This window comes from Pteronotus mesoamericanus, unplaced genomic scaffold (genome assembly GCF_021234165.1).
Source record: "Pteronotus mesoamericanus isolate MK-2021 breed Mesoamerican mustached bat unplaced genomic scaffold, CSHL_Meso_final scaffold_85, whole genome shotgun sequence".
NCBI classification, from domain to species: Eukaryota; Metazoa; Chordata; class Mammalia; order Chiroptera; family Mormoopidae; genus Pteronotus; species Pteronotus mesoamericanus.
Genome location: NW_026555329.1, coordinates 11,398,914 through 11,414,708, shown reverse-complemented (window position 1 = coordinate 11,414,708; position 15,795 = coordinate 11,398,914). Strand labels below are relative to the sequence as shown.

At 35.7% G+C, this 15,795-nt stretch overlaps 1 protein-coding gene across 6 annotated transcripts in view; it reads right to left on the bottom strand.

Moving 5' to 3' along the window:
- Positions 1-15,795, bottom strand: part of DGKB (diacylglycerol kinase beta) — a 538,418-nt gene that overhangs the window by 446,960 nt on the left and 75,663 nt on the right. For all 6 annotated transcript variants that reach the window (XM_054564443.1, XM_054564440.1, XM_054564442.1 and 3 more), the window contains one exon: positions 11,960-12,113. In XM_054564443.1, the coding sequence (XP_054420418.1) occupies positions 11,960-12,113 (154 nt within the window). The remainder of the gene's footprint in view (positions 1-11,959; positions 12,114-15,795) is intronic.

Sequence of the window (15,795 nt, the reverse complement as noted above, 5' to 3'; positions counted from 1 at the left end):
ATACTGAATATAAACAGCTGAAGGGTGTGAGGACTACACAATTCTGTTTGCCTTCCCTGAATGTAATATATTTACATTGAACATGAACATACATATATAATTTATATTGAGCCCTAACTTTTTAAAGAAACCTATTACTGTACTAAAATTCATTTTGTTTGACAAAATGAGTAAATACTCCCCATTTTCTGTTCATGACAATTTGTAAACTAAACGCTGTATTATGTATTGTCATAATTTTACGTTTTAAAGAATTTAAAAGTTTATAAACAAAAGTATGATCATGCACGAAAACACAGGTTGGAGAACTAATTAAATCTTTGTCAACTCCAATTATAGTCAAATTTGAGAGGTTTAGTATATACTTTTTACAATGAATTATAGAGTGCAATTAAGAAAAAAGATGCATGAAGACCTTTCGCACAACTATTTAATAATAAAGCAATTTGTAGAGCTGGGCTTTACTAAACCTTGAGGTGCTGAACTGATGAAAAAGCTCGCTAGTGTGTTCCTGCTCCCGCCCTCTTCCTAAGATCAGCCCACTTTCTCTTATATACTGAAGATGTTTCTAAATAATTTCATTTAATTTTCTAAAAGCATGTCCTGGGCCGTAAGGTGTTTTCATAGAGAATGCTTTTACACTCTACCTTTAAAAATTTCTTCCCATTCCCTAAACATGGCTGGAGATCTTTCCACTACTTACCTCCATCTTTGACAATGCAGTGCCCCGAAGAAAAGTCATTTGCCTTTTAAGAAAATTATGCTAAAGATTATCCAGAACCCACGGGAAACCACACAAGTAGCAAACACGGCATTGCAAGCCTGGTTCCTTGTGTATAAGCTTCTCAATGAGATGGGAAATGGAATCCTATACTCCTTTAGCAGCAAAGGGAGAAGGCTCAAAAATCTCCTTCCCATTAACAAACACCATTTTAACCCATCCAGCTGTGGGTGAAACTCTCTCTTTAGAACTGGAACTAAGCATGAAGGTAGGCAAAACAAAAAGTGTTTTTGTTTCAAGTGGTCAATATTTAGCTCTGAAGATCATGCAATTTACTGACAGCCACTTTGCATATTCTCTGACCTGCCTAAGGTTATGCTCTTTTAAATATTTTTTAACAAAAGTAAAGCAAGTACACACACACACATATACACACACACACACCCCCATTTACATCCACATATCTATGTATATCTATACATACATTCATATACATTACAGTGTACAACAAAGTGCTAAGAAAAATAATCGTTGTATTTAGAGTATATTAGTTTTGTTTTGTTTTTTTAGAGTATATTAGTTTTATTAGAAAACATTATCTTGTACTTGGAGTGTTTTGTGTTTTTGTGCTGATTTTAGTATGTACACTAAAATATATATGTTTAAACAGTCATACATAAAAACATTCTTTTCTCTTCAAAGTTTAACTACAAAAGTAGTCCAGCTGAACACTGCTTGCTATTATGCTCTTCAAGTACACGATTTTCATTTTACTCCAATCTAGACACTCTATTTCTGGAACCAATAACCTGAAAGATTTGTTCTAAGTGATACTCAATTCCAGTCTCAGGGCTCAATTATTAGTGAATAAGTTTTGGGTACATGTTCAATTACTGCCTCTGCTCCAGCTTCCTTTCCAAACACTGACAAAGGCAGATAATGAAAACACTAGCACCTTATCAAGTTTTCCTTCATCTATTAAAAAATGAAATATTCAAAGTTAATAACATAAATTACATTTCTAAACTTCTAAGGCAATAAAACAGTCTAGTGATTTGACTTTTCCAATTTTTTAAATGCTGGTTCAATTTGCAGAAATTTACCAAGCTTATGAAGCAATTTGTAACCAACCATAATGCTACTTCCCACATCCATATTAATAGCCATGATGAGCAGCATAGATGATCAAGAGTAAAAGCAGTTGTTTAGTATTAGTATACAATTCATGATTTTTAGAGTTACCCTTCCAATTACGTTGGTCTTAGTATAACATTATAATTTTGTTAATATTTTGTTCTTATACAAACTGGAAGCAAAATGACATAACACTGGGTTGCAAATGAACAAGGATGTAAAGTCCACCGTGATTCCTCATAAAGTGAGGGCAGGCAGTGCCAGACAAGAAACTGAGGTCAGCAAAACCCTCTAAGAACATACTGTGCTTTATGATTGGACATTGGCCAGAACCCCAAACAAGGGGTTATAAGGAACAGGACTTGAGCACAGGTTTGTGGATAATTTTCCAGCTGGGGTGTCGAACCCGCAGCCCACAGGCCGTATGCAGCCCAAGATGGCTATGAATGTGGCCCAGCGCAACATCATAAATTAATGTAAAACATTATGAGAATTTTTTTGCGATTATGTGTTACAATGTATTTAATGAGTGGCCCAAGACAACTCCTCTTCTTCCCGTGTGGCCACAGACACCAAACGGCAGGACACCTCTGTCCTGAGCCATTATTATTGAAGGAGCAGCAAGAACAGCAGCTCTGGCTGTATGCCAACACTTACACATAGTGGTTTTCTTTGACCCTACAAGATTATTTTATAGACAAGAGGATGAAAAGTCAGAAAGTAAATGGCTGATGTTTAGGAAGCAATAGAGGAGTCAAGAGCTGAAGACATGCCATGTAATTCTAAATGCTACACTCTTTTCAAGGCAGTTAAAACGGTATCTGTCCACATCAGTCTTCTCCAGTAGAATAGTCTGGTCTTATAGCTCTGTGATATGTATGTATTGTTCCATAAGGTATAACCACCTATGACTGCTAAGCACATGAAAGGAGACTGGTGTGAATGAGGAATTTGATTTTTGTTTTATTTAAATGTTAACTAATTTAAATGTAAATGTAATTGCATCATTGGGCTAGTGGCTACCATATTGGACAGTACAGGTAACATACCATCTGCAGTGAAAGAATTCAAAGTTATTTGAATTACTCTCAGTTCCTTGAATATACCTAAGTATGGGAATAAAACTGTCACATAACTAAAAGAGGTCATAACACCAACATTACTATTTTTCCATATTATAAAGAAATCCCATTAATACTACTTAAATTATACTGTATTCTTTCAGAATTGATGACATCTTAGGAAAAAACAGTACACTGAACTTGACCTTTATCCTATGTCTACAAAACTAAAACACTGAAAAATAATCTTTTTAATGAATAATGGAATAGCTGGTATTCATTCCACACTTATAAAGTACCTAATACATTGTTTGAGTCCCCAGTATCAAGTAAGTTAGATGCACTTATTATTTCCACTTTACATTCAGCCAAATAGAGGCAGAGACAAGTAGTAGAGGCACAAGTCAAAACACAGTCAAAACTGGGATTTGATGCTTTAAGTACAATTTCATGGGACCAGAAAGAGAAAAATAAATCAAAGGGATCTGTCTCCTGCCTCTCAATAAATAACCTTTCATTTGAAGAATCTGGTTTTCAAGACTATTGAAAGTGCGTGCATTGATTGTTTCATAAAACTTTGGAAGGAAAATGAGAAATCTTAGACATGGCTGAGAGCTCTAAATGTTCATCTTACAACCACTTCATTCCTTGAGACACCCATTATTGTATGTTTGTGAGAAGTGTGTGCGCATGCACGTTTCCAGGTGTAAACATATACATACATATATACATATTTACCTTAGAGGTTATGAATAATTTTTCTTATTGCTACCTGTGTTTTCTAATAGGTACAACCGGCATGTCCTTCATAAACACAAACCCAAATAAATATTAAGGACCTTTAATATTAGTCATGTGAAACCAGGTTTTAGGCATCAGGGATAAAGCATTGAACAAAGCAGATGAAAAGTCCCTTTTTCACCGAGCTTTCATTCTAGTGGATTAAAATTAATGCTCAATAACATTGAATATTTTCTGGCTATTACTAGGTATTTTTAGAGCATATCAGAAATTTAAAATGTTATAATTGCTTTAGGACTTTGCAAGGTACTGAATATTGTATTTGCCCTTTTAGGATCTCAAAAACTGTAAGAAGTATTAATGAACAAGACAGTACAATAATCTTAAAAAACACTGCTATGTAATGTGCAATTATTAAGATATAGCTGAAACTACAGAAACCCCTTTATCCTGGGTGAGTAAATGTAATACTAAAGATGAGAAATTTGAGCACCAAAATTTTATTTAAAACATTCAGAAAGAATGCTAAATTAACCTAAATAATGAAGTCCAAACCATTTAATAATTAAAAGGGAGATTATGGGGCAACTTTTCCTTTACTGGCAGTGATTTTATCCTAGATTGGTACTTGAAATTGTGGGGTTTTCTCTGGTTTCAGTGAAGGGTTTTCAGAGTTTCATAATAGAAGATTTCTTAGAGTTAAACAATTTGTGGATAACTACTACTAATAATTATAAGGTGAATTTGATACTAAGAAATACCATGGTTGATATAAATAAATGTTGATTCACCAATGAATAGAAATTCTTTTATCTTTATTTCTAGAGCATTTGTATGTAGGTATGTAAGCTGTACAGACTGTATAGAATCATTATTATGAACATTAATAGCACATCAACACTATTGAATGTATAACTATACTTTTAATGCCTGCATTGTGCCAAGAACCTCCTATTTCATAGTAACATAAGCCTTGTACTCTGTTCAGTTTGTGTTTTCTGGGACTTTGTCTGCCCTTTTTAGCATCGTGGAAACTGAAGTTGCTTATTAGACACAAAAGACCCATAAAGTTACCTTCAATAAAAAAGTACACACACACACAAACACATACAATTTTTAATATCCTCAAGACAGTTCTGATAAGAGTAATAGTTTCTTCTCAGCACAATTAATGAAGTGTGTCTTTTGGCAAGAACATTCACCAAAGTCATTTGGCAAAAGAATATTTCCAAAAGGATCAAGTACCTCATTTTCACTGGGTAATTTCCTGTTCTTAATTTGATTAACTTCCTTACAAACAAAGGAACTGTTTCCACTTTTCTACACAAAAGAAGTGCTTGGTGTTGTGACTCTCCAGTTATACATAAAAGAGGAAAAAAGCTAAATTCCACCATTAATACTGTAGTTTAACAGCACAAATAAAGTATGCATTGCCACATTGAATGGGCAATGAGAAGGGACCAAAGGTAAAGTACCTTAGCCCTACATGGTGTGACTCAGTGGATTGAATACTGGCCTGTGAACCAAAGAATTGCCAGTTTGATTCCTAGTGTAGGGCTCATGCCTAGGTTGCAAGCCAGGTCCCCAGCAGGGGGTGCATGAGGTGCAACCACACACTGATGTGTCTCTCCCTCTCTTTCTCCCTCTGTTCCCTTCTCTAAAAAATAAAAAATATATATTTTTTTAAAAGTACCCTAACCTTTTCAGAGAGAGTTGTTATTATTCTCAATCCTAAATATCCTCTGGATATATGTACCTTCATCCTCAATTCCCTTCAGGGTAGCCTCCACACTACTGGCAATGTGATTATTTTATGGCTTAAAACCTTATAATGGCTTTCCAGTTTCTTCTGGATAAAATTCAAAACTTAGCATGACAGGCGAAACTCTTTACCATATGGCCTTGGCGACCTCCCTCACCCCTGCTCCAGCCATTCTCCTCTAGTCACTTGATCTTATTCCAGTGCAAATGATCCACGGCATAGACCCACACTCTCAGTGTCCCCAACACCTTACCTTCCTCCAACACTCTAAGGCCATGAAGGTTCTGATTCTGCTGGGGTCACCCCTACAAACCCGCCTCCAGGTTGTAACCAAAACGTCCAAGGTCATCATTACCATCTGCTCAGGGACCCCCTCCTTATGGCCTTTATTGCAGTTTCAGTCACCCTCAGCTCTGACCCACGCTTTCTAGATGATTCATTTTTGCCAATAGCACTCATTACCATCTGACATGTTAAATATTTTTACTTAGGCATTAATCTTTCCCTACTAGGAAGGCTCTAAGAGTGGGGGTGTTCTATTTTGCCCACTGACATAATCCCAGCAATCTGAATATATGTAGCAAACTTAAGTCACCAATAAATATTTTTGAATGAAAAAAATACCGAATGTCTCCCAGTTTCTGTATTGTTCTTTGATGGGGCATTTTCCTTACACTTGAATAGAATGTACCGGTTACCTTCTTTTCTTGGCACTCCCTTCCCATCCTCTCCCACCCATACCAGCCCCTACCTTCACTTAACCAGAATGATTTTTATTTATGATTAAAATTTCAGTCATATGATCCTAAAAAAGAGATTACAGCATGTATTTCATTGTAATACACTTGATCACCTAATAGTTTGTCTTCCTGCTTTACTCTAACAGAGCTTCAGCGTTCCTAAAAAATTCCTGGCACAAAATGCGCTTTAAAAAATGGATGGCTAGACGTATGAATTAATAAATTAATACAATGAAAAATTAAATCCAAGACTGTTCAATTCCCTATCAGGGGTATACAGCCCGTAGTCCATGGGCTGCATGTAGCCCAGAATGGCTACGAATGCGGCCCAATACAAAAAGTGTAAATTTACTTAAACATTATGAGATTTTTTTTTTGTGTGATTATGTGTCACAATATATTTTACATGAGTGACCCAAGGCGACTCTTTCACCACTGTGGCCCAGAGATGCCAAATGTTTGGATGCCCCTGCTACATGATCTGACTTAAAGTATGCTACAAGAACCTTCTTTCTTCCCTATAAAGAAAGAGAGGGTGCTAGGAAAATCTTTTCTCTTTGTTTCCTATCAGGCAACTAAGAAGAAATAATAACAAAAGCTCTCACACTGACCCATGGATAATAATGGACATTCACTATTATAGAGTTGATATTTTTAAACATGTAGAGCCTAACAGGAATACATAGTATGAGTGTTTGAACCAGTTAATAAATCATTACATTCTCTTTTAATTACTATGTTCTTAGATAAAATAACAGTAACCAATTACTGCTATTAATTACTATCCTATACAGAAAGAACAATAATTTAGCAGAAGGTAGTTAAAACCCAGAGGTTTGCCAAGCCTGACATAGGTGGAGGGTGGTGCCCAAGGATGCACCAGCTAATCTACAAGAAGCAAATGCTGTGACCTTAACAAGGGTCCCAGGTGGTTTCTAGCTGCATTCTCTAAATAATCCATCTTAGTGATCGTTGCATTTCTAGCATGTGCTATTGAATTAGAGTGAAGCATTAGGTGAAGCTTGAAAAAGCTGGATTTTACTGTGAGATATGGGCAGAAAGCAGAGAGTCCCAGGTAAGGGGTGCATTTTTAAGTCACAGCAAACACTTGCGCATGGAAAGAGTCTGGAGTGCATGGGACAAGAAGACAATTTTGGGCTGCAGGCAGAGTCTTTAAGCTGCATGGCATGGCACTTAATGCTGTGGAACTCAGATTTTATCATCTTAATTAATGGCATTGCCCAGGCCCTTGGGTCTCATTAAGGGCACTTCAGGAGCAGGTGTGTCAAAACATGGAGGGAAGGCAAAGTGACTAGGACTCCCTGTTACAACATCTCTCCTCTATTGCCTCCCTTCACCAAAGAAACTCAGCTTTAATTGGCTTTAAATATCAAGGATTTAAATTTTCTTGGAAAATGAAAGTTAAAAAAAAATTTCCATGAGGTGGTAGTGAAGGCCTACACTTGAAGAACCAGGAGTAATATAACCAGGTTTTTGTGTTAGAAAGTACATTTTGGAGATGGGAAGTCAGGGCCCATGGGGGGCCATGAATGTGACCGTCTATAACAGAAACAATGATGAATCAAACTGACACCCACAAAATGCCTGAGAAGAAGTAGTTGCCATGAGTAATGGGAAGCATGTTTAATTAACTAAATATGAGGCAGTGGAAGAAGCATTCAAGATTTTAGGGTTGGAAAATTGATTTGTAATCGGGTTCCTTTCAGCAAGAGAGAAGATAGAAATTAGAAGCAAGGTTGTGTAGAATACAATTATTTGACTTTCAGACGTATCTAATTTGAGTCCATCTGGAATACAGCTAATATATATTCACTGTGAGCTGAAGAAACAGTTCTGGGTTATGCAGGGAAAAACTGAGGTATTTTATGTTAGACAGTGCCTATTTTTTGTTTGATGTGAAAAAAATATCATCTGTTGAGAATGAGGGGAAAGATTTGAGTAAACTAAAAAAGGATAAGCAAAGTTTTAACTATTAGATCTAGAAGAAAATATTAAGAATAAATACATTTTACAAAAGATTTTTTTAACTGAAAAGGCGTCAAAGGCTATGTTAATATTGGGCATTCAGAACTTACAGTGGCAATGATCAGCAAATTTATTAAATTTCCCCTTTTTTTGTCAGTGTTAAAGTTGTAGGAAATATGAGATCATAATATTGATTCATGGTTAAAAGTTTATGACCTACATTCAGAAAATCAAAGGTTGCACATGCTTTACTGATTCTACAGAGAATAGTTCAAGTGATAGATTTTAGGGATGAAGTTATGATCAGAAATTGGTCGTTGGACTAGCAAAGAGGTAAGGGATTAGGGACCTGGCACTTAACAATGAAGCAGAAGAGGCTATGACAAAGTTGAAAAGAGAATGCAGTACAGATATCTTCAAAAATTAAAAGTCCAGCTCTGGCTGGTGTGGCTCAATGCACTGAGCACTGGCCTGGGAAATGAAAGGTCACCAGTTCGATTCCAGGTCAGGGCATATTCCTGGCTGGCAGGCCAGGTCTCCAGTTGGGGGCATGTGAGAGGCAACCTATCAATGTTTCTCTCACACATCAATGTTTCTCTCCCTTGCTCCCTCAATTCCCCTTTCTCTAAAAATAAATAAATAGAATATTTAAAAAATTGAAAGTCTAGCATGGAAACAGAAGTAATCATCTTATATTTAAATTGATGATAAGCAGTAATACTGCAATAAGATGTCCCCCCCCCCCAAAAAAGGAAAACCATCCACCACACAAAATGCCTGGTGGATCATTATGTCTTAAAAGTTTAATAAAATACAACTACACGCACAACATTTATATCTATTTACAATTATTTTTTAAATTTTAATATATAAAAAATATTCATTTTTACCATCCTTCCTACATATGATTTTTACTCATGAACAAAAATAACATTTTGTTTTCCTTTTCTTGAGAAGACCTTACTGTTCAGCTGATATATAGTCAAGAATGGTATTGTGGCAATAAATAAAATATGGTGAACTCTAAGAGAGGATAAACAAAGTAGTTGATAGCACCTCTCTATTCAGAAGTAAATTGTGATTCTTTTCAACCAGAAATACATCTTGGGTAGATAACTTAGAATATTCAATAGCAAGGTTCGAGGAAGAAAAACAAATGTATTTTTCAGTTTCTGAGTCAAGGATACCAAGGCCTTGAAAATTTTATTGTTGTCTTATGTTCCTTATTCCCCAGTATATAGGATTAGAAACAGTTCCAGAAAGGACATCGTGCACTTATGTTTTAAACGTAGAGGCCATGGTTTGAAAATGAATCACGGCTTAGTTTATTATTGATGTACGGGGATCACACAGCCTCTCTTGCCATTCCTTTCAAGTAGGTCTGAATGCCCCAAATAAAGGACAAGCTATTATTGCTTAATTTTTTTTCCATTTTGTGACCTGATTTAATTTCTATTCCTTGTAAATTTGTATCTGCTGTGTAGTACTTACTAGAAGCTATTTGAAAAAAAAAAAAAGAGGGTTTGAGATTCGGGTAGCTGGCAATACTACCTAAGTACTTCATGTTCTCTATCCTGTCTGACACAGTAACTCAGACAAACAACATATTAAAAAATGTTCCCCCTTCCTTCTCCAAAGCCAAAGACAGCACTGCTTCATGTAAGATTAAATAAGGGAAACATTGTTATTTTACTGTGCCTAAGGTATGTCAAATCCATGTGAAGCATGAAATGGAGAAGTGGGAAATATTAATTTCTAGACCAAAATAAGCAATTGTCCCATTTAAAAACGTACAGCCCAGAACACTGGAAAGCTCTGACACCATCTTTCAAGGACAAACTAAGTGGTACTGATTCAGAGAAAAACAAGTTTGAGTCTCTCAATTCACAACACAAGGGGAATTATTTTAAGGACTAAAAATATGTTATGATTGGGTAGTTGAAGAGTAGGTTAGGATAAACATTATTTTTTTATATGTTGATGGTATCAAAATACATTATGTGGAAGGTGTATATTTGTTTTTAAAAAGCTTGGACCAAAACGTCTCTAGAAAAAATGTATTACTTTGTTGACAGAAGGAGACACAGCACAATTTATCATAAGGGTTAAAAAAGCGTGGACTCTTCATCAGATTGCCCATGTTTTCTTTATGGCTGAATCATCTATTTTTTAATGATAGGTTTTAAAATTTTTATTTATCTGAGTGCCAGTTATTCAACTTCTCCTCGTCTCCTTATGCTTCTGCCTTTTATTTTATGATGCTCAGTGGCTCCCTCAGGGTTCTCTAGGCCCCTTTCAGGGAATTTGTACAGTCAAAATAATTTCAATGATAATTCTGAGATATCATTTGCTTTTTTCACTCTGATTCTCTCAGGAGGGGATGGTGGCATTTCCAAGAAGCTATATAACATATGATATGGCAACAGAGAAGCAGATACGGTTATTTAGCTGTCTTCTATGAAGCCTAACTTTAAAGACATTGCAATAATGTTAAACAATGCCACTCTTCTCAATATATTTTTATGTCCCTTTTCAAAAAGGTATGTAATTTTTGTTAGCATGCAATGGGCTCCTCGTGGTTATTTTTAGAATTTCTCATATTTAATGTGGCAAATAGCAGTATATACCACCCTCATAAATAAAAGCCCTTTGGGGTCCTCAATAATTTTTAAGAGCAGAAAAGAGACCTAAGATCAAAGAGTGTGGGAAATGCCGCAGTAGACTACATTTCTCCATTGCCAATGAGAAACCATTTAGGTTCACAGGGTACACTACAGGGATTAGAAGCAGGGAAGGAGAAGAAGCTCGTTCCAGACAGCCTCCCTGCACTTCCTGTTAGATCTCTCCAGCAGTCCACCCTCGCAACACGTGTTTTCAGTAGCAATAGGCTCTAGTCTCTGCTTATTACAGAAGGCACAGTGAAGCTCTCCTTACAAGGTCTAGCACAGATCATGCGATGCGCTAAGGGGTCTGACACCCAGGGTTGCAGGTTCCTGAGCTACCAAAGCCAGCCAGGAGGTATCTGCCCCATGGAAGTCAGATGCAAGATCTGCCAGATACCACCCACCCCTCAGAACTTTGCATCACAGCTCAGGGGTCCTTTCTTCCAGCTTCTGGGTTGTTATTACCCCAAGCTGCAGGTACCACGTGGTTCTATCTCTGCATTTCCCCAGTGTCTCTCTTTGTTTTTTCAACTCTTCAACACTTTTTTAAACCAATTTCCTATTTCGCATTCTCTAGTTATATGGTGAGATTTCAGTTTTCCTGACTAGATGGAGAAGGACATAATTAGCAAATGGAATTAATGTGTTACACAACTCTAAAAAGCTATACATAATAAAATAATTAATCATCCCTACAGTGACAAAAAAGTAATTATCTAAGAGAAAAATCAACTATTTTCTGAAATTACAAATATAACAATTTAAAAGTATATTGGTACTTTGCACAATTTATATTAAATATTATGTTTTCTGGACATAACTTTTGTTATTACATTTATATATGTATAGTATCCAATCATTTACAAGAGAACTTTTCCATATTTGATGAAAGTATCTCTTAAAATTATTACTTAAACATAGATTTCCACAATACTGAATGACAGGGGATATAAAGTATACTTTCTCTAATGTTTAGTTATGATTTTGGAGATATTTTAAAAACATTGCACAATCTTAGTATGAAAGTATTAATCCTGCAACAAAGGTAATTTTTAGGCAAATGATTTCTTATGTTACAGAAAACTTAATACTGATTTTCCAAGGTTTTTTTTTCCTGTATATAAGTTTTTAAAGTAAATAATTAAACTTACCACCAGAAAGGAGAGCAGGCTTACTTTTTACATTTGGACTGGAATGAGGAAACCTGTTGCTAAAGGACATGAAAAGGTGCGCTGTGAAATCATCGGGAAGCTCAGCTTCTAAGAAGGTCTTCATAAATAGCTTGAAACCTTCAAAATCTATTGTCTGAAAAAAAAATGAAATATATATTTTAAGACTCAGCAAATGTTAAGATTTGGTACTATGTTCAAAATCATTAGTAATAGAATTGACCTCATTTTTATATCTGCGTATACAAAAGGAAGGTAGCTATTTGAGAACTAGATCACACAGTCATAGGTTACTAACGTTGGTGCTTACATTAACTGCATATGTCTTACCTGTAACAATGTAGGAGGAAGAGGAAGATTTTCCATCAGGCATTTCCACAGTATCTGTATAACCTTAAATATTTACTCTTTGAAACTTGGTTTCCTCCTCTGTAAATTGGGATTGATATTCCCAATTCCACAGAGCTGTTGCAATGATTGAATCAGGCCGCTAAGTGAACATGCCAATGCAGGCTCACGAATACTCCAAAAGAAAGGAATTTTTTCTTATCTCCTTTTCTTATCTCTAATGGTGAATATTGTTTTCAACAACTGGAAAAAAGTTTAACATTAAAGTTTCACCTAACACCAAGATCAATAGATACAAAATTCCAAAGTGAAATTCCAAAATATTGCCTACCCTTACTCACTGGAGGGCTATAAAAGAGTAGAATATTTTCTTTTTGGTGACAACCACTGCTGCTCTGAGAACCTCCACATCTACTTGGGGAAATGGTGATGGAAGATACCTTCTCTTCTCAAGTTAATAAGAGAATTTCGCAGGAGCTACCCAGAGAGCTCGCCTTCTCCAAGAACAGGGCAGTGAGCCAAGATCTGATTCCTGCCTGGGAAATTGAGAGCAAAGGCAAGTACACGGCACTATATTAGGCTTAGCCAGTGCTCCCTGCAACTACAGGGGCAACAATGAGTAACTGTTTCCCTTGAAATACATGTAGACCACATGGAACTGAAGAACAGTGAAGCTGTGCTGGGTTTTATCTAAGAGGTCATTTGGAAGGACAAGGAGACCTACGGAGAAGAAGCTGGAACACAAGCCACATCTATCCAGATCAAGAGAGCGCAAGGATGATAGGCCTCATAGGAAGCCCGTGAAGGGCAAATTTTCCTTACCCGGTCTAATGTAACTGAGATGAAACTAAAAATAGGGCAAAAATAAAATTTGGCAGTTAGAGGCTCATAATTTTGTTCAAACTCCTGGCAGACGATAATAAAAGTAATTCCTTAAACTGATATTTTGGAGAAGAAAGGTCCATTTTTCCTATGTAATAATATTGAGATAAGGTCAAACAGAATGACCAATTTTATTATTATATTAGTTTGAATAAACCTAAAATAGAATATGACATACAGAGATATCATTAGAGAAAGTAAATTTTGTTGATTTGAACGTGTGCAAATTTAGTATATATATTATGTATGCTTTTGCCCCTAAAATAATCTCAAGCTAATAAAAACACAAAGCCAGAAACTGCGCTTTGTTTACATGGTTCTAAGACTGTCTACACATTAATATGACATTTTTGGTTAGTTTAGTCTGCCTTGCTTATTCATTCTCAGAAGGGCACTTCAGACATTTATATTGGTAATCGTAAAAAGACTTCATTTTCTTCCATTTTTAATAAATCACCACTACCATTTATTTTTATAAATTCTACTAGCGGACTGATCACATCACTAAAAACTATGAACAATACATAAGTATAAGAAGAACCTCACATACCAGATGTATTTTCAAAAAGCAATTTGCCAGAATGAATGAAGCCAACATTTTCAAATACACAGATGAAAAAAGGCAACTGCCAGACCACTGTTTACAAATGCCTTCCGTTGGGCACCGGCACCTGTTATTACTAATGGGGTTTCTCAGAGGTGGCCTATGGAAAGAGAACCAATCCACTTTCAGGTGAATGAGTGACCAACAGTAGGAGGTAACATAACCCTCAACATGTGGGACAGCCACAGAAAACCAAGAATTCATTTATTGTAAAGTTATAGGAAGCTTGTGGGATAAACATGTTCAAGGGCATGGTGGTTAGGAGCAAGGTTCTTTACAGTGCCTCTTCCTTCTGCATCCTAAGCCTTTTGTAGTCAGTAATGTGTTGGTTTGAAGTCAGTTTACATGCATCAACTCTTGGACCCAACACTTTCCAGCTGATGGTGGTGGGCCATGTATGGCACCTCTCTTAATAAGCCATCCATTGCTTTTTAGTCCTTGTTTTCGGTTATCAGGAAAGCTTTCTGAATTTCCTCAAGTGATGCAGCTCTCCCTCATTCAGCAAGCAAAAAATAGCTTCTTCGTTTTATTCTTTGACAGCTCTAAGCCTTAATTCTCTGCGTATAAAATCAACCATTCAGAGTTGTGGCCTGAATGTAATAAATCAATGTAAATTGATGTAAAGGGTATTTAATGCACCCTTGGGCCCATAGTATGAAAAATAAATAAAATAAAATGAATATGTAAAAGGAAGTAGTAGTTTATGGTTAGATGGATGTTTTTATTATCTTAATTTGCCTTCCTCTTTATTGTTCAAAAAAACTGGAAAATTAACTGTATCTTCCCACATCAAACCTGCAGTTTTTTCATACCTTAGACATTTTACTAATACTGTTCTGAAGTAGACAATATTGGCAAATTACTACTAACAGAGAGCAAGAATTTAAAAACAGATTGTCTTACTTTAAAAAATAAAAGCCCATTACAGGCATAAGAATGAAATATAAATTTCTTCATTTCTTAAATGATTTCTATAAGATGATGTTATTCTATTTATTTCTAAAGTGTTACTGATGATGTAAACTTCTTTCTTCAAAATCTTTACAGTGATGAGAGGAACAAATTTCCTTTCTCTTACATCTCCTATCATTAAACACAACTTACAATGTTGCAAAACCAATTATTTTTCAAAGTGAATAATATTAGCAGCTTCAGTATTTCCAACTAATTGAGGAATTATTCTTTCCTGGTTAATCTATCTTCTTCTTAGCTCAGTAAAAGGATTTTCAAATCTTCCCTAATATTCTATGTTGTCCAGAATGTCAACCATTTCTGTCTGTACTGCCCTCGATCTATAGATTTTTTTTAATCTCATGATTTAGCAGAACATTTCTAAATTTAGGTATCATGTATTTACTGCTGTCATGGAGCAATATTAGAATTTGTTATTGAAGATTGTGACCTGTACATGAATGAGATCATTTAAATTTATATCAATGGAAACACTAATGAAAAAGCGTTGGGGCACACTTAATAGAATTGGCTGTAAGCTCAGAGACACATATAACAACAATGCCTAAAATTTTGAACAGCCTCTTTATTTTTTCCCCTTCGGAGCATCCAGAGACTATTTAGGGAGATGATATGGAAAATCTGTAAAGAATACAGACTGATGAAGCTGCTCAGATGTTGCTGCCAATTTAGCACAAATTTAAAACACATTTCTATATGCCTTTCATTATTATTGTATATCTGACCATCTGGATCCTTTGTTTTTAAATCCCTGTTAATTCTAAAGAAATAACACTAGTACCCATCCAAGTAGATTCAAAGTGAATGAAAATAAATGCCATCATTCTATCATTACTTTATCTTGGCAGTTTCAGGATGAAGAGTTTCTGGTATTCAGCAAATGTTCTCTGTGCACCCGCTTTGTACTGGGTTCTGCTCTAGGAATTGGGACAAGCTGTTACTGGGATATGTCAACATCTTTCCAACGAGGGCTTATTTTCTAATGAATGGAACAAGAAAATAAAATAAATCG